This window comes from Sinocyclocheilus rhinocerous, unplaced genomic scaffold (assembly GCF_001515625.1).
Source record: "Sinocyclocheilus rhinocerous isolate Xijiao unplaced genomic scaffold, SAMN03320098_v1.1 scaffold755, whole genome shotgun sequence".
Classification (NCBI taxonomy): Eukaryota; Metazoa; Chordata; class Actinopteri; order Cypriniformes; family Cyprinidae; genus Sinocyclocheilus; species Sinocyclocheilus rhinocerous.
The window spans coordinates 279,648-298,191 of NW_015659385.1; the positions used below are offsets into that span (position 1 = coordinate 279,648).

An 18,544-nucleotide genomic window follows, 5' to 3' on the forward strand; every position below is an offset into this window, starting at 1 on the left:
TTTAAATAATTATTTTGATTTTGTTTCTTTTTTTCATTCAATAGTTATTAATGTTTCTGTGTCATTTTTCAAGTGTAAAATGTCCAAATTACTGTAACAAGCTGCTTAAGTGTGTTCAGAGCGCTGTTGTGGTTAATGTTACTTTTTTATTAATTAGAGATTATATAGAGATTGCTGTATAGGATTTCCATTTGTACATAAGGTACACATCCTTGAAAGTTAGTAAGATTCTACTTTGAAGTGTAAAAATGTCTTCAGTAAGATCTTAGATTTCTGCCTTCTGAGACATCAAGCGCCCCCTTGAGGAAGACAGCTTTTTATTACAGTTATTATCTTGGTAAAACAGTGCTTCAGTCTTCATCACTGTTCTGCATCAAATCATTTGGTGTGGTTTCACTGAAGTAATGTATTTTAAAATGCCTAGAAGGATCATGTCATGTTCTTCTCAGCCCTAGTCCTGGTGGTGACCACTGCAGGAGAGTTTGTGGATGTGACTGTGCCCAGCGAGTGAGAAGAGCAGAACTGCGTCTTCTCGCTCTTCAGTTTGTCATGTGTCAGCAGCACTGCTGGAGACGATACTTCACCTCCCCACTGGGTGAAAGTGCTCTTTGGGGGTAAGAGATGGCTCACAGAAGGATTTGTATTATGACAATTCAATACTTTTCTATTAAGGTATTCTATCCTAACCTTTGAGGTCAGCTATTTTTTGTATGTTCCTTAGGACCGAGGGCCTGCCAGACTGCATAACGGAAACACTGAATACACTACAGAAAGATTACCATGAGATGAGGAAACAGATTCTAGCAGGCACTCCTCTGGATAACCTTAAGCCCCTGTCAGTAGACTCTGAAAAGATAACTACAAGGTCAAACTACAGCCCAGCATCGGTATGACAAATTCTGGAATTGTTAAAAATTTGGAAATGTATCATACCTGATACACATATACAGTGGGTACGGAAAGTATTCAGACCCCCTTAAATTTTTCACTCTTTGTTATATTGCAGCCATTTGCTAATTCAGGTGCTTGAGGCCCATTTAAACTCATTTGACTGTCCGGGAAGGTAGGTGGTCATGATTTTTCAAATAAATATCCTTGAAAGTAACCTTTTCACAGACATTGTAAATCCCTGATATGAGTTACAGTGGTGGCCAGAATTATTATAACACTATTATTTACACCAGCTAAAAAATGGTTTTAAGTCAGTTATTTCTATCTTTTGCTGTAGTGCGTCAGTAGGAAATATCAGTTTAGATTTCCAAACATTCATTTTGCCATTAATTGTAATAATCCAGAGAGATTTTTGACAACAGCCAGTGCTCCACACAGAGATCTGATCTCTTCATGAAGAAACAGAACAAACTGAGACAGACTAAATCCAGAAGAACTGTGGCAATGTCTCCAAGATGCTTCAAGAAACCTACATTTTAGCTGGTGAAAATACTAGTGTTCTAATAATTTTGACCACCACTGTATTGTTGGAGATGTCAAAGAAATCATAATTGGAAACCTTGAACATTGTGCTGCCACATTGCACTTGACAGCCAGGACACTAGAGGGTGACAGTGGTTCAGTCAAATCAAAACCTCCTGGAAATATCTGCAAACAAGTATAAATATTATTATAATGTTTTGTAAATTGCTACTTTTTTTTCTGCAAGGATGCATTAAATTAATTAAAAGTGTCAGTAATGACATTTAGAATCAAAAGATTGCTATAAATGCTGTTCTTTTGAACTGTCTATTCATCAAAGAATGCTGATAAAATGGTTTTCAACACTGATAAGAAATGTTTCTCCAGCACAAAATCAGCATATTAGTATGATTTCTAAAGGATCATGTGACACTGAGGACTGGAGTAATGATGCTGAAAATTCAGCTTTGCATCACAGGAATAAATTACATTTTAAAATATATTCAAATAGAAAACAGCTGGTTTAAATTTAAGTTTTATTGTATATTTTGTTCAAATAAATGCAGCTTTGGTGAGCATAAGACACTTCTTTCAAGAACATTACAAATCTCACAGCCCCAAATTTTGGAACAGTAGTATAGATGAATAAATATGAAAACACAGTTTCTGTCCTGTACACCGTTGTATTGTACCTTTTCCCCACATAATATAATCTTAGTCTGCCTGAGCCCTGTTTCGTCACACTATATATATATATATATATATATATAATGAATTTTGCTGTTTGATGGATAGTGTTTGTGTATGGCCTTGTACATGTTCAGAAGTTCAAAGTATTATATCGTTATGTATAGCACCATTGCAAGTGGTCACAGAGTGGATGAAGAAAGTGAAGAGATGAGAGCACTGAGCACTGAAGTTTGCCAGGACACTGAAGCTGCTTTGGTAGTTCATTCACTACTATTATTTATTTGATTAAATTGTGATGAATCAACAGTTGTACCTGAAATATGAGTCTGTTACATTTAAAATGGCCAGTATTTGTCCTTTCTGAATAGGATGACGGCAACAAGCAAGATAAAGCTCTGGTCTTTTTACACAAGCAGCCAGGAGCTTCCGCTGAAAAGAACCCTGGTATGAATCTCAAATTGAAGAAAGAGAAATAAACCGGAATCATTTTTCAGCAGTGTTTTATATGCATGTTATGGTAGGTGTCATCAAAGATCCGAATAGCAGCGAGGCTTGGTTTGATGCAGAAGAGGAACTTGGGTCTCCAAATCAAGATGGAAAAATGGAGGAACTGAATGAAAGGAAAGAAAGTATGGACTACAAAATAAAAACTGCTGTTATATAAGTGTAAAAGTATGCTAGTGAAGCTGAAATACTGTTTGTGAAAGCACCTGTTGCTGTTGGCTGATAGATTTAGTTGACTGTCTAATGTTTGCTACTCTTTCACAGTGACTGATGAAGATGAATCAAACCACAGTTCCCTCTTGTGCATTACAAGCTTGCCTGGCAATATCACTGAGGTTGAATCCGTACAAATGTGATGTTTTCAGTTAAGTTAATTATGGCCTCTAGGAGGCAGCAGCCACCACTAAATGTTCTATTTTCTGTAGCATGAAGTGCTGCTCTGGTTTGAGAAGTACAATGCCACCAATGTCTGCATCTCCACTTTCAGCAACAATATGAGGTAAGCGTTTCCCGTGTATGCCCAAACACTGAGTTTAACCACTGGTTCAATTTAAGGTATAAAATATTTATCAACACTATCACTTCAGAATTTTGGAGTTTGTTTTCAAATAAAATGGTATTTACTGCATTACACTTTTCCTAGACACACTAATATCAATCTCAGTAAATAGCAAACCTTTAAAGTTAAAGCTGCAGTCCGTAACTTTTGGCGCTCTAGCGGTTAATAAACAGAACTGCGTGCGTCTTGCGGAAGAACATTGTAGCCGGAGTTACTTCTCTGTTTATGTCTATGACGAATCAAGCAGGTACTGGTTTACTCCGCAGCGTTATCTACCCGAACCAATCTAAAATAGTCCGAATATAAACACTTATAGATGTACCGTAGTGATTCAGGACAAGCCAAAAACACGGTTTGGAAAATGGATTCATGGTGTACTCTCTTATTATATAAATTTTGAACACAAAGTTACGGACTCCAGCTTTAAGTATTAGAGCGTAAATAACCATGGATTAAAATAGTTTCATAAACAGGAAAACCTTGCTGAACTTGATTATGACTTGATTGAGTATGATTACTCATTACTGCCTAATCTCATTGTACCAGTACAGCAACAGTCAAGAGCCTACAGCTCCGCACCCAAATGTGATGGTACAAACTGGCAGTAGTAGCATGTTTAAAGATAGTGTTTGTTTTTTATATTAATCTTTAGAGATTTTGTAGTAATGCTGAATGCAGTAGTTCTGGGCGTTAAAGCATTATTAGAGATTATCATTAATGAAATGCACTCTTGTCTGTGCTTATGTAGGGCAGCTATTGTTTATCTCAAGAGCCCCAGCGATGCCAAGGCAGCAGTTAAAGATCTACACGGGTGCTCCCTCCAAGGCCACACTGTCCAGGTGGTGCAACTCCGTAGGCCTGCCTCAGCTGATCCTAAACTGATCAGTGATCCGCCCCACAGCACCTCAAAAACCCATAAAGAAGCTGCTGCTGCTGGGGATGGACTGGGAACGAAGGGTGTAACCTACACTTCATCACCTGGAGTAAGTATGACGTGAAAGGCTTTTTAGAAAGCTTGCTGTGTCCAAAACTACTTAATTTTCTATCACTAGTACTTTGAAATACAATCGTGTGTGTGTGTGTGTATATATTATTATGAGCTAACATAATTATAATAGCTAATTAGCTAATGTATTATTCTTGTTTTAAATTGTATGTATATATATTCTTTTATAAATTTGTTTAAATTATTGCTAATATCAGACCATTTTTGCTTTTTTGTTCCAAACCCTTAAGATGTTATGTTTTTGACTCAGGGGCCGCGCTGTAGTGTGGACAGGTTAACCAATGTCTGCGACTCGCCTACAGCCTCTGGCACCTGTGTGCCACAGCACTACGCCACCATGGGAAGCTTTGACACAATCATGGCCCGGCTATCAGAGTGCCACCCAAATGTAGGCCGCCAGAGGATCGTAGATGCCCTGCTGGAACTGCGGGCCAAGCATCAGGGCTTCCTCAGTGGGCTTCCTTTAAAATCTATAGTGGATATGACCTCTGAGCTTCTAACACAGGCCTCAACTCCGACATATATTTGAGTTAGTGCTGTTATAAGCAGCGATAAAGGCCTTGTAAATAGTTCCCTGACTAGTATGACTGGATTTCAGTTGTCAGTTCAGTTTTTTTCAGCTAACTAATGTTATCTACAGCCATTTCGTTGTAATTCATTAATCAGAGTATTTCTTTCTCCTGGAAATGGAGTTATTTGTTCATTCATTTCAGGTTTTCATCTCTGCTGTTATCAGTTATGCTGTGCATATAGAAGTTTCCTTGTGTTTCCTGAATAAAAATGTTTTCCTGTGTTTCCTATAATGATTTGATTTGATGAGTGCAAGCCCAGGCACAGTGTAGAGCTGCACATTTCACATGTGTAAATTTCAGAGCATTTCCAAGTCATGTGACCAGGTTGTCGTTTTTTTGCAGTTGTAAAAATGGTCAGTGGTGGAGGGACCCTTTTTATCACTCCTGTCAGCTCAGGTAAAACTAGAACCACTTTCTATTCTTGGAGGTACCTAATGGGTTCTCCACAGTTTTTTTCTGTGGAACAGGTGGGGATGTAATTAGTGATGGTCACATGACTGCTGACTGCGCTGGATGAAATTTCCCAGCCAGATCTTAAAGGACTTAGATGTTTAATGTACTACTGACATTAAAAACATTTACAAAATGCTCTAAATCTACTTTTACGAGAAGAAACAGCATGCAACCATTTTAATTTAATTTGACAGTTTTATGTCAGAAACTGATTTATATTTTAGAGCAAAATATGATTGTTCGGTCCATAAAACACCTTTATTGGTTACTAAGGTCAACTAATTAAAGGGTTAAATGTTCTTTCAACTGCTTCGTCCTAGTCGGAGTTACTTTCTCCCCTCATATTCTGACTAGCCCCGCCCTTCGTCTGATTGCTATTTTCTTTTATTGGCAAGGACATTTGAATGACTTGTTTACTGTCCAATCAGTGCATGGTTTGAAGTCGCCCTACTAGCCAATCCCAGCGCAGGGGGGCGGGACTTGTTGGACAAACGGAAAAAACGTCCAGTCTCTTCTCCCATGGGCGGAGTCTAGAGTAACGTGAAGGACGCGGCAGGCACTCAACTATTGAACTTCCACGCTGAAAACAACCGGATGATGAGTAAAACAGTCTGTTTACAAAGTTTAAAATGTATTTGTGAATAAAGTTTTGAAACTCAGTATGGATGCAGTCAATGGTGAATTATTGCAGTGGACCTCAGACAGAGTGCGACAGTAACAATAACTTCGAATGTGGATTATTGTTCAGAGTTGCGGTATCGCCTCGGATTTCACTCATGTACACTGGACTCTAACTTCAGTCGTGTGTGCCGCTGTGATGTGGAGAGGATGGACACAAAGAAGATCTCAGCCACTCACGATATAAGAAACGGACATTTATAATAGAAACTTTTTTATACAATTGGACAAAAAAACCAAACATTTTTTGACGTTGAACGGGCTTTTGATTTTGTAAGGAATAATGTGGAAACCTTGCCCATTTACACATCACCCGGCCCTTCTACTTTACATAGTCTTGGAAATATTTATACACAGTGTCAGAGGTAAGTGTAGTGCAGTTGTTAGTGAAATCACATCTGTCATCAAAATGCTATATCTGATTTCGTTTAGATAAGTAGGTTTAATACTACATTAGTAAATGCAAATGCATGAAATAAATGTTTGAAAATATATACATGAATAAATTGTATGTTTGAACATTAATTTAGTTTTCCCTTAATTTTTACAATAATTCATTGCATCTATTTACTTAGTGTTTCATTTATGTATTTATTTCACCACCATGATAATGAGGGGAGGTCAGTTTGCCTCAGTTACTTTTCTAAGCATCTCTGTGACTTTGTATCGTTTCTCATGTTTCTGTCTTCTTAACATGAAATACTTGTGTGGCAGAAATCCTTGGTTGAAAGTGTCTTTAGATAAATAAAAGGGTGTTAAATGCATATATTCATAATACCTATTTGACTTGCAATGGATTTTTTTTAGGTCTTAATGTTTGCATGAGCGGCAGCGCCACATCTTGTGAAGAATGTCTCCTCATTCACCCAAGCTGCGCCTGGTGCGCGCAAGAGGTACTGCCAGACACTGTGATTACCGTGATTGACAGAAGATGTCGCAAAACCTACTGAGCTGCCTACCTAGACAGTACTTTTAGCCATCATAGACTAGTCAAATATTGTCTAGTTAGGCAGACAGGCCACTGATTTATTTATAAATGTGAATATACTTCAATAATCCAGGGCTTCTGGCTGTTTACAGGTTGCTAAGAGCATTACTGCTGTATTTCACTGCATTTGTGGGTTTGCTCATTTATTTAATGCTTTCCTCACATCACTTACCACAGCAATCCTTTTTCCTGATTCAGGACTTTGGACAAGCTAGAACTCTCAACTCACGATGTGACTTTAGCCAGAACTTACAGAAAAGAGGATGTGATGCCCCTTTCATTGAAAATCCCAGGAGTGGCAGCTCTCTGTTGCGGAGCAAACCTCTGAGCTCCAAAGGTTCTGGGGTGACCCAGTATGATGTCATCCAGATATACCCACAAAAGATCTCTCTCAGCTTAAGGCCTGGTATGCATCTTCTGATTGGTTTAGAGAAGGACACATTTTAATAAAAACATTTGTAGATACCTTGAAATAGCATGTCAGTTTAATGACTCGTACATCCTTCAGGTGACCAGACCTCATTTGAAGTACAAGTGCGTCCTGTAGAAGACTACCCCGTTGATTTGTACTACCTGATGGACCTCTCGCTCTCCATGAAGGATGATCTGGACACAATCCGCAACCTAGGCACCAAACTGGCTGAGGAAATGAGGAAGCTTACAAGTAACTTCCGCCTTGGCTTTGGCTCTTTTGTGGATAAGAACATCTCACCCTTCTCCTACACAGCCCCCAAGTACCAGGACAATCCGTGCAATGGGTAAGAAAGAGACTTCTCGCAGATGTGTGGTGAGCTGTAAACAGGTTTGGGATTGGCTTTCCTTATGTCTAAATTCAAATGCAAAAAGGCTCTTGTGCCTTTTGCCCTTTAATGCCCTTTGTTATGCAATGGAGAGAACAGCTACTCGTTAGTGAGAACTGTTTGGACACAGTACCTTCTCATCTGGGGAAGTGAATGTGTCTTGATTTCTTTCCCTTGTGATACTAAAAATAGTCCTGCTTTGGCATTGACTTGTCTTATGGGGAAAGTGCATCATTGGAAATTCAAAAAGCACTCGGCATGCCACAGTTCTGGACTTGTTAACCACAGCCTTATGTCACACTTTAAAGTAAACACTTAATTTAGTTAAGAGAAACATTTAAGATATTTTGTCCTGCTTTCACTGGTGGTTATCGTTCTGGTCCAATGCAAAATAGTGGTAGACTTATTGGAAAGTGTGACAGAGTAGATTGAGGTTGCAAAGCCAGTACAGCACATGGCCTAGGGAAGCCCACATCCCATCATGCATCAGTGACCATGTAGGTTATGCTTTCAGTCCTCTTGAATGCTCACTGTATCACAACAGATTTCATACAGATAAATGACAAGGTATATACCATATTCTACAACAAGTACATGTACTCTACCCTTTCAAAAATAATATTTTACAATTATAAATTGTTTAATATTATCTGACTATATTTCATGAAGTAATTGAACTAATTAAAAACGATATTTTATACAGAACTTGTACTATACCATTTGCATATAAAATGCTGTGTTTTCTTTTTCTTTTTGCACATGCTAATATAATGCTTATTTAAATCAATTAAATTAAAATTTTGTTTAAAAAACTTTAATTAAAATTGTAAGTTTTTTTGGTGCTGGTATTTAAATTAAATAGTTTTTAATGTGTATAATTAAAAAATAAAACTATAAATATTTGTTTGGTTTTAAAAGGATAATATCATGTATATTTAAATGTAAAAATAGATGTTTATAATAATATAATATCGAAAACATTATCATTAATTTAATGTATGATTTCAGTATTGCTTTTTAAGCTTGTGATTTCTCTCATTTTTCTCTTGTTCCAGATATAAGTTGTTTCCAAACTGCGTCCCTACGTTTGGCTTCCGTCACCTCTTATCTCTTACGGACAAGGTTGACCGTTTCAATGAAGAAGTGCAGAAGCAGATGGTTTCGCGGAACAGAGACGCACCAGAGGGGGGGTTTGATGCCATTCTGCAGGCTGCCGTTTGCAAGGTAAGCAGTCAGTAAAGACAGGTCATTTTGCTGCTTCATCACTAAGCTTCTTTGACTCCTTCAACTCTCTATAGAGACAGAAAGTCTGTCCAGCAATTGAGAAAATGTCTTGTTTTTGTGCTGTGCTATCTGAGCTTTATCAGAACAGATACAGGTGTCTGAGTCCTAAAAGAGACACACTAATATAGCATGACATCATAGGCTGTACAAATATTTGCTTTGGCATGAAAGGCACAAACACAGCATGCATGAGAGAAAGAGACTGTGTGGTTTACACTGAATTAGAGAGGAGAGCCTTGCCCATTTATTCACTGTACAGTACGTGTTAATCAGTGCTCGTTCTTGTTAGTCAGACTAGTGAGACTAGTGTGTGTTGAATTTGCCATGTGTTTCTCATTTTTTCAGAATTGCTTGAACATCCTGTTTTTAAATATTCAGCCATCTAAAATGTTAGTCAGCATGATGTCTGATATTTGAGTAGGTAGTGGACTTTTTGTATCTAGATTTTAGGTAAAATATATATGCATCTATGAATGAAACTGTACCGGTCACCAATTTTAAACACCATTTTGCCTGCATTTGTTTTTGAAAGTATATATAAAATGGTTCTGTGTTGTGACACAAATGTAATATAAGTATATATTCCGTTTAGTCTCTTAATTAATATTTGGCTATAAAATTAGTGGACTTTTTGTATCTAGATTTTAGGTAAAATATATATGCATCTATGAATGAAACTGTACTGGTCACCAATTTTAAACACCATTTTGCCTGCATTTGTTTTTGAAAGTATATTTTAAATGGTTCTGTGTTGTGACACAAATGTAATATAAAAAAAGTATATATTCCGTTTAGTCTCTTAATTAATATTTGGCTATAAAAGGTGCATGCATAAAAAAAAAAAAAGAATGACCAAAATGCTTTACAGTTCTATTTCATGTAGGCTACTAATTTATACTGCTACTTTAACTTTATATTTTTAAACAAATCTATTTCTTAAAAGTGATCATAAATTTGTTTTATTTGGAAAAACTCTAATCGTCTCCATATGTGAATGCATATCCATATGAGACAACTCTGTAATATAATTTAACTGATCCATCAACTATACAGAAACACTGTGTACATGTACAACAATTTAATATGAACATGATATAGAGATATGGTAACACTTTAGTGCAGGGACCAATTCTCACTATTAACTAGTTGCTTATTAGCATGTCTGTTGTTAACCTATTGGCTGTTTATTAGTACTTATAAAGCACATATTCTGCATGACCATATTCTACATCCCTAATCCTACCAAATACCTAAACTTAACAACTCCTCCTTACTATTAATAAGCAGCAAATTAGGAGTTTATTGAGGCCGAAAGTCATAGTTAATTGCTTGTTAATGGAAAAAATTGGACCTTAAAATAAAGTGTGACCAGAAATATGAAAAGATATAGGCTGGCATAAATGAAAGTTTAATCTCATTGTGGCAGGAGAAGATTGGCTGGAGGAAGGAGGCCTATCATCTCTTGGTGTTTGCCACCGATGACGTCCCTCACTTGGCTTTGGACGGCAAGCTCGGTGGACTAGTGCATCCTCACGATGGACAGTGTCACCTGAACGACAAGAACGAGTATAGTGCTGCAAACATGATGGTAAAGCTTTTATACTGCAAAGCATCATTTGAACCAAACAAATGTTCATCCAGTTTATGTGGAGACACATTTGGGTAAATGAACTGACTGTCTGTATGAGATTAGATTGTTTTATTGTAAACACACTTAATGCCTAATTGCCAACTGCCATCATCCATAATTGCTTGAGATTAACCGTATTGAGTATTTCTGTATTTAACCGTATTTCTGAACCGTATTGAGAAACCTTCAAATGTGTTTAGGTTTTAATGGGAAGGCTTTGTGCACTTGTTTCCTTCTCTTTTGACCAGTTGATGTCTCTTGTATATTCATAACTCAAATGCATTTTCCCCTCATCTATGTCAAAATGCAAGAACAGATGCTGCGCTTGTCTCTGTGCAGTTTGGGTTTCATCCAAAGCAGCTGAGTGTTTTGTGAGAGAGAGAGCAAACTAGGATTTAATATTTCTGCATCCATCTTGTTCTGTAGAAAACGTTACTCAAATGTGCTTAACACATCACTGATCATTCATTAAAGAGATTGAGCACAAACTCCCTGGATTCTCAGGCAGGTCAGTAGCAGAGGACGCCTGTAGCTGAATACAGAGGAAATGGGTGGGAAGGATAACGGAAACCATGGAGGGGAATCAGAAGAGCGATGACTTCCTTTTGCAAACGTCCTAACAGAAAGAGTGCTGCAGGAAGTGAGGGATTGAATAAATGCATCTTACTGATATATGGACATCTCTCCACAGGACTACCCTTCACTCGCTCTACTTGGAGAGAAACTGGCTGAAAACAATATTTTCCTCATCTTTGCTGTGACCAAAAGACACTATGTTCTTTACAAGGTATCTTTCATTCATCATAAGCTATCTTGATCGACGTTGAGCTATTTTTGTTTTGTGTTTAATGTTTTCTAAATGTCTTTTTACCCGTAGAATCTCACAGCATTGATCCCTGGGACTACGGTGGAAATTTTGGACCAAGACTCCAAAAACATTATTCAGCTAATTGTGAATGCATACAATGTAAGTTGTTCTTATTACCATCTTGTACTGTGGGTGGATTTTTACAGTGCACATAAAAGAAAATGGGCTCTTGTTGACCCCAAGGCTGATCCCTTCATGCTTTTGTTCCCTGTAAAGTGTGTAGTATGTGTATCTTATGGTTCAAGGTTGAAGCTGTGATATATAGTGACAGCCCATTATGAACGCACTGTTTTTAGGGAATGTGGTAAACACACTTCAGGGTCAGGCAGTCACCGCACAGTACTATATAAAGTGTACAAATTGACTCCAGTTTAACTGGCAACCAAACTGATTACCCTGATTATTTTCAGCTAATAAATGGTTAGGAATTGAATTAGGAACAGATGATGTTGTGGAGTGTGATTTTAGGAAAGCTTTGCTCTTTTGCTGTCTTCACTGCGTGATCACATGATTACATAAGATAAGGAATTTCCTGTTTTTGTTAGTGAAGAACTTTTGATGTCTTGGTTGGTTTGCCTTGGTTCAGCAATATTTGTAGTCTGGTATTTTTGTATAATGATCTGATAATCTGTTTTTTTTTGTTTGTTTTTTTTTGTTTTTTGCGGAGGACACTTTTGCACAAGCGTTTTTATATCAACTTAATTTAACATAAAAAGTAAGTTCATATGAGTAACACAAACTTCCAAAAAGTTTGGTGTATATTATTATTTAGTTTATTTTATTTTTTGAAAGAATTTAATACTTTTATTCAGCAAGGACACATTAAAATGATCAAAAATGAAAATAAAGACATTTATAATGTTGCCAAATATTTCTATTTCAGATAAATACTGTTCTTATGAACTTATATCAGTAGTAGCCTTACTAACCCTAAACTTTTGTACAGTAGAGTAGATCCACTGGATATCTGCCTTGAGGTCTTGCAAAAACAATGAAGCACCATGGGAAACCGCGTCATCAGACAGCTTTGTAAAAAAAATGAATGATGTTACGATATGAAGAGAAATTCAATAATCAGTTTATAACTGGTCACAAACACTGACCAAATATCAAGCCAGGTTTTTTTTGTTGACCCAGTTACCTATCTCTCCCGACTTTCAGTTTACACCAAAATATGCCAAAGTACCAAAGGCTATGATTATTGTCACGGATATGATCTATTTTGGTGTTGTTTTGAGTTGGTAGTATGCTGGCCAAGAATATGATTGAATGTTTGTGGTTTTATTTTTTGGTGCTAAAGCATTATAGAAACCAAGTATGTGATTTTCTCCATTATCATTGAAATTGTAACTAGTGCATGTTAGATGCTTTTGTGTTTTGCGAATGATTTTGTAATTGTTTTTCTGTTAATGTAGAACATCAGGTCAAAGGTTGAGTTGAGCGTATGGGACCATCCTGAAGATCTCAGTCTGGCCTTCACCGCCACCTGCCAAGACGGCCAGCCCCTGACTGGCCTCCGCAAGTGTGCTGACGTCAAAATCGGTGACACTGTTAGTGCTTTATACTTTATCAAATATTGCCTGTGCCTATTACACCAACTTATTGGTAGTACGTTATTTACTCAACGATAACATGTAAGGTTTGAATGATATGCCATGGTCTGCACACATGGACTTACACTCTGTTTGCTTTATAATGCTTTGGCTTTACAGTGTTCACATGGTGTGGATTGTAGTTGTTGGATCTCCCATACATTCTTGGTTAGACTGACATTGTAAAACTTCTATAGGACTACTTGGTACATGTCACCATGCAGTGATCTGACCCTTGGATTCAAGCAGAGTTCTCCACTCTTGCCTGTACCATTCCCATTCTGCATAATTGAATGTAGAGAAGGATCGTGAGGGAAAGCGGAGGGGTAGAGCTGAATACCCTCTCTGAATGGAGCAACCCAATTTTTTCTGGCCGCTCCAATAGACCCAGGGCCTTTTTGTCTCATCCACGAGGGAAATTTGTTACACCGTGCCCAAGTGCCAATCATGCCTTTAGAAAGGGGAGCAAAACCCAAACAGAATCCCATGTGTCACTTACGGTCCTCCGCCGAACCCTCTGAGGAGTCTGTTGCTGCATTTCAATGGGCTCGCACAATGGCGCAAGGCTCTTTCTGGGTGAAAAACACAGGCTTTAGATACAGAGGCGGTAGCCCAGATTCTAAAGTTAAGCTTAGATTCCTTTCACAGAAGTAGATTCAAGCCCCTAGAGACTACTAAAATGTCCCATACATAACACATTCGTCTAATCTTATATTAAGCTGGCTGGTGTCCCAGGAAACATCAGTTTACTTTTGGATAGACTTTGTTTGCCATGGATTTATAAAGCTCTGCTAGCTGTTGTGCAAATGCAAGAACACTATGAAATGGGAGGTGTACAGTCAGGAGCACAAATACAGATTTACTGATATAGCAATATATTTTAGATACAGCAATAAGTGTTCAAATAGTATTAGTTGTTAGTAGTAATAGTCATATTTTTTTATACATTTTATGTAATTCTTACCTATTACTATATATATTTAAAAATAAAAATAGGAATTATTATTACCATCCAACCAGGTATCACAAAAATGAACCCCAACTGGGTGTTTAGGATGCCAATGTGTTATTTTTAGTATTATCCAGTATTATTTTAGTATAATTTATATACTGTTATATTTTTTATCATTAACTTTTATTTTTATATTTTGATTTTAATTTGAGTAATTCTGTTATGTGCTTTTATCATTTTTATTATTTTTTAATATCGCTATTTAGGTTTAATTTTTATTTTGGTTTAAGTTTTATTCATTTCTAGTTTTTATCCATTTCCAGTTCAATGTAAACTAATTTCGGTTAGTTGCCAATGCAACAGTTTTTCATCTAATATTTATTATTTCAGCTTTATTTCAGTTTTGAAAAATCCCTCAACTGCTATTGCAAAATGCTCCAGTTTTATGTCTATGCAGTGTGAATATTTGACATGAATTTTTTTTTTTCTACTGGCAGCCTGTCTTCATGTTATTTTCTGCTTACTGCATGCTAAGACGGAGACAAAAAATGAAAACAGGCTCCTCCAATTCTGATTAATGCTTTAGTTTGCTGCTGCTGTGAAGGCTTTAGGTCTCTTACAAACAACTTATGCAAAGACACAGATCAATCTAGTAATTTCTGGTCTGATCATTACTAAATGTAAAACATTAGCAGTGTTTTTCCTACTTTTGATCTGGTTTGTTTTTATTAAAATGCCATGTACAGTTTTGACCAGTGATTGCTCATCTTTATATAATGTCCACACCTCTTCCTCTGCCCAACCATACAGACTTTAATGGAGTTTTCCAATGCTTTCTGTCTTCATCTAACCATTGCCATGTACTCGTGGCTCACATGTCTCCTTAATCCAATTCTGCAGCTCATTGCCTCATTGAGGAAATACTTCTTGCTGCGCTTTTGTCTGTCTGTGACCCCTTACTTTCCCGCTTTTTTTGTATTGTTTTTCAGCATGATCTTTAAGGAGCAGCATGTTAATGCTGGATAATATGTAGTGAAAGTTGTGTTTGATGTAATTTTACTGTTTTGTTTTTACTTTTTTGTTTATCACAAATCCTAAAAAAACAAATAACATGGGTTCCACAAAAATATTTAGCAGCACAAATGTTTTCAACATTGATAGTAATGAGAGATGTTTCTTGGGCATCAAATTGGCATATTGGAATGAACATAATTGAAACCAACAAACAAATAAAACTCTATTCATACGTGAATTGAGATTGTTGGACAGGTCCAAAATGTTACCAGTTATTCATGATTTCATGCACAGTTGGGATGCCAGTACAAGAACCTTTTCCACATGAGCAAAAAGTACTCTTGTACAGAAATAGACATTTTGAATATTTGATGAATTGTCTTACTTGCCTCCCTTTTGTGTCAAGTCTCTTCTCCATCATTTCTATTTTTACACCGAGTATGTGTTTTCTTTAGGCTGTTACTTCGCTGTAGAGAGACCAGTGCTGTCAAAGTAACAGCATCCCCTTTTCCATTCAAATAACTTATCTGACAGCCTTAGCCTTTCATTGTGATTAAGAAGACATGTGAGCCTCTAGTCTACCTCCATCAGTATGACCCTCTGTGGCCCAGTGTTTGGCTCTGAGCTTTAAACTCTTGGGTCTGGAGGGCTCAGTGATGTGAAACACTACTTCAAAGTGTTCAGACACAGCATGTTGGGCTTGTCCGCTCCCCTGGGCAGTTCTGAATCAAAGGCCAGCCAGGCTACATGTTTTTGAAAGTGTCAGGTTTTCTGCCCCTGAGGATCCGCACATCAAGTTTGATAAAGTGATAAAGCCTCTTTAGCACTGCATGTTGCATAAATCCAGTGCAGTTGTAAGACACTTAAACCACATCCCAAGTTTATCTCACCATCTTACCATAAATTATTTGATGCTGATCAAGTCTAGGCTAGTAAGGATGAAGCCTCTAATGTTTAGACTTCCTTCCTCTGGGTGGTCATCATCAGGGTGGAGTCTCTCTTTCCTCTGGTCTGAAGGTCTGTGATTAATCTGACAAGTATGATCTACATCGGTTAGTGAAGCCTCTGTTTGCCTCTGAGTTTGCATTCTTGAAACTTTGGTTTAGTTGTCCCAAAATAATGTTTTGGTTAAAAGGTTTGTGGTTAACACAAGCTCAAGATATTTTCATGTTTTATTATTCAACATTAAATACATCAGTAATACCCCACGTGTGATTTATTTATTTTTTATAAGGCTTTTATGTGTCTTAAAAAGGCAGTTGCCAACAAGTGGCTAAATGGGACTACAGAGTCTTTTGGGGATATTAAACATTACGCCAAGCACAGAAACTCATCTACTAACATCTACTATTTAGTCTGCTTTTACAGACTAGTTGTGTTTATATCCATGTTTTTGCAAACTTATTTAAAAATTAACTTAAGTTGGTCACAGAATTTTCCAGCAATAATCCAAAAGCCAATGGAAAATCCTATTGGCTTTTTGTCAAGGGAACCAAGGTCTTGCAAACTTCAAAAATATGTCATCCCTGTAGCACTCAGTAGCTATTTCCCAAATTAGGGTCTGTATCCGTCGGGTCAAACTAAGCATTGTTAAAGGGTTTGGAACGACATGAGGGTAATTAATGACAGAATTTTCATTTTTGGGTGAATATCCCTTTAAGTGGATCTATAAGTTTGCAGCTTGTTAAGATATTAGTCGACTTTAGTCAAGTATTAGTCACTTTTTGAATGTGTTTTTTCCATTCCTTGTATCCTTCATGGCCTAGGAAGCAAAGCACACATTTCAAGGCCACATTTGAAGGAGTCTTTGAAATGGGACCGCCTTCTAAGTGCCACTGCGACGCATTCTGCCTTGAAATGCAGCCTTTGATTTGGGATATTTGTGTATTTAGTCTTAAATACAAGAAAGTAAGTTGTCTGTCCTTTCTTGCAGGTCTCCTTCAACATAACTGTAGACGCTCGAGGATGTCCTCCGAAAGGCACCAGGAAGAGTTTCACCATCAGGCCTGTTGGTTTTAAAGACCGTCTGGAGGTCTCTGTGGACTACCGCTGTGATTGCAGCTGCACATATTACACCAAGACCAACAGCAGCCGCTGCAACTCCGCCGGCACCTACAGCTGCGGGATATGCCGCTGTGAGCCCGGCTACCTGGGGGCCCGCTGCGAGTGCGAGGAGGGTGAGGTCGACCACCAGCACCTCAGTGCCTGCCGTGAGGCCGAGGGCAAGCAGGTGTGCAGCGGCCGTGGAGAATGCAGCTGTAACCAGTGTCTGTGTTACGAGTCAGAGTTCGGCAAAATCTACGGCACCTTCTGCGAGTGTGACGACTTCTCCTGTGCCCGACATAAGGGTATACTGTGCTCAGGTGAGGTGAAAGGATTTATGTGCTGACAATGCACAGTGCATTTCAGTTCCACAATGCGTTTTTACCTGTGAATTCAATAGTTTTGTACAAAATGTGGAAGTTTATGGGCCATGTCCTAGCTTTTCAGCATTGTCTCAAACCATTCGGCTTATTTGGCTTGCCATGGGCCTCTTTAGGATGCTACGTTTGTGCCCGATGCATTTGATCAGTTCTTGCCAAAGAGCAGTTGGCTGGCACCCCATCTCTCCCTCTCCACATAGGACGCATCTCTGCCATGCCACAGTGAGAGCTTTGTAGAAGGCTGCATTTGTTTATCCATGCACACAATAGCTGGTCTATGAGTAATAAAGCTCTGTTTTTCTTTAGTCAGCAGAAACTGTCAGCCCAGCACAAAATGGACATTTGTTGAGCCTCTGTAGCAATAATGTCATCGGTAGAATCGAGAATATGTCCCGTTCCTGCTATCTCAGCCATGGAAAACTCTTCTTGTCTGCAGTAACGAGTCCTTAATGAATCTGGGTGATTATACTTTTTCGCCCCACTTTGCCATGGTGAATTAACTGGGACAATTCTTGTAAACTCGCTAATAATGGCTGTGGGAAAAGGCAAACGTTGATGAGAGAGTTTCGTAGGTTTCGTTCACTTGTTAAATGCCTCATAAACATGCTTTGGGGCATTTTGATTTGGCCATGCTCTGGTGAGAGCAGCTTGTTTAGTAGTTAGTGAGTTGCAAGGTGTTTAGGATAGAAGTGCTCATGAAGTCCTATAGATATTGTTTATCAGAAGAGTGCTTAAGTTTCTCAGACTGGCAGGACACTTGAGATGAACCTACTCCAAGGCATGGTTTAATAAATAGGGGGTACATTTGGGAACTGTAGGGGATTTGTGAGTTGGTGAAAAGCTAATAATTAGATCATAATGTAAAACTAACCCTTATGATCTATAAAATGGAGCAAATAACAGCATTTGTAAATCATAATATGAAACAATTTGCTTTGCACTGGGAAAAATGGATCAAATATGCAACATCTCATAGACCTGATTTTATTTTTTAATCAAAATTCCGATGTAAAGAAAGATCACTCCCTATATGTACATAGTTTTCTTTCTTGCTTAAGAAAGAAATTGCTTTTCTTATTTTATTTTCTATTTTTATGTATTTATTTCTCCCCCCTTTT

The 18,544-nt window shown here is 37.8% G+C and overlaps 2 protein-coding genes across 2 annotated transcripts in view; both read left to right on the plus strand.

Moving 5' to 3' along the window:
• Positions 1–6,111, plus strand: part of rbm44 (RNA binding motif protein 44) — an 8,970-nt gene extending 2,859 nt beyond the window's left edge. Inside the window, exons 5-14 of the mRNA XM_016532350.1 lie at positions 450–614; positions 722–887; positions 1,023–1,063; positions 2,268–2,358; positions 2,472–2,547; positions 2,625–2,732; positions 2,872–2,942; positions 3,033–3,106; positions 3,915–4,149; positions 4,423–6,111. Coding sequence (XP_016387836.1) covers positions 450–614; positions 722–887; positions 1,023–1,063; positions 2,268–2,358; positions 2,472–2,547; positions 2,625–2,732; positions 2,872–2,942; positions 3,033–3,106; positions 3,915–4,149; positions 4,423–4,701 — 1,306 coding nt within the window. The 3' untranslated portion in view covers positions 4,702–6,111. The remainder of the gene's footprint in view (positions 1–449; positions 615–721; positions 888–1,022; positions 1,064–2,267; positions 2,359–2,471; positions 2,548–2,624; positions 2,733–2,871; positions 2,943–3,032; positions 3,107–3,914; positions 4,150–4,422) is intronic.
• Positions 6,112–6,145: 34 nt separating this feature from the next.
• The window catches only part of itgb5 (integrin, beta 5), a 32,989-nt gene continuing 20,590 nt past the window's right edge, over positions 6,146–18,544 (plus strand). Inside the window, exons 1-10 of the mRNA XM_016532380.1 lie at positions 6,146–6,240; positions 6,683–6,768; positions 7,062–7,269; positions 7,372–7,621; positions 8,719–8,887; positions 10,374–10,535; positions 11,269–11,364; positions 11,455–11,544; positions 12,861–12,995; positions 16,937–17,366. Coding sequence (XP_016387866.1) covers positions 6,159–6,240; positions 6,683–6,768; positions 7,062–7,269; positions 7,372–7,621; positions 8,719–8,887; positions 10,374–10,535; positions 11,269–11,364; positions 11,455–11,544; positions 12,861–12,995; positions 16,937–17,366 — 1,708 coding nt within the window. The 5' untranslated portion in view covers positions 6,146–6,158. The remainder of the gene's footprint in view (positions 6,241–6,682; positions 6,769–7,061; positions 7,270–7,371; positions 7,622–8,718; positions 8,888–10,373; positions 10,536–11,268; positions 11,365–11,454; positions 11,545–12,860; positions 12,996–16,936; positions 17,367–18,544) is intronic.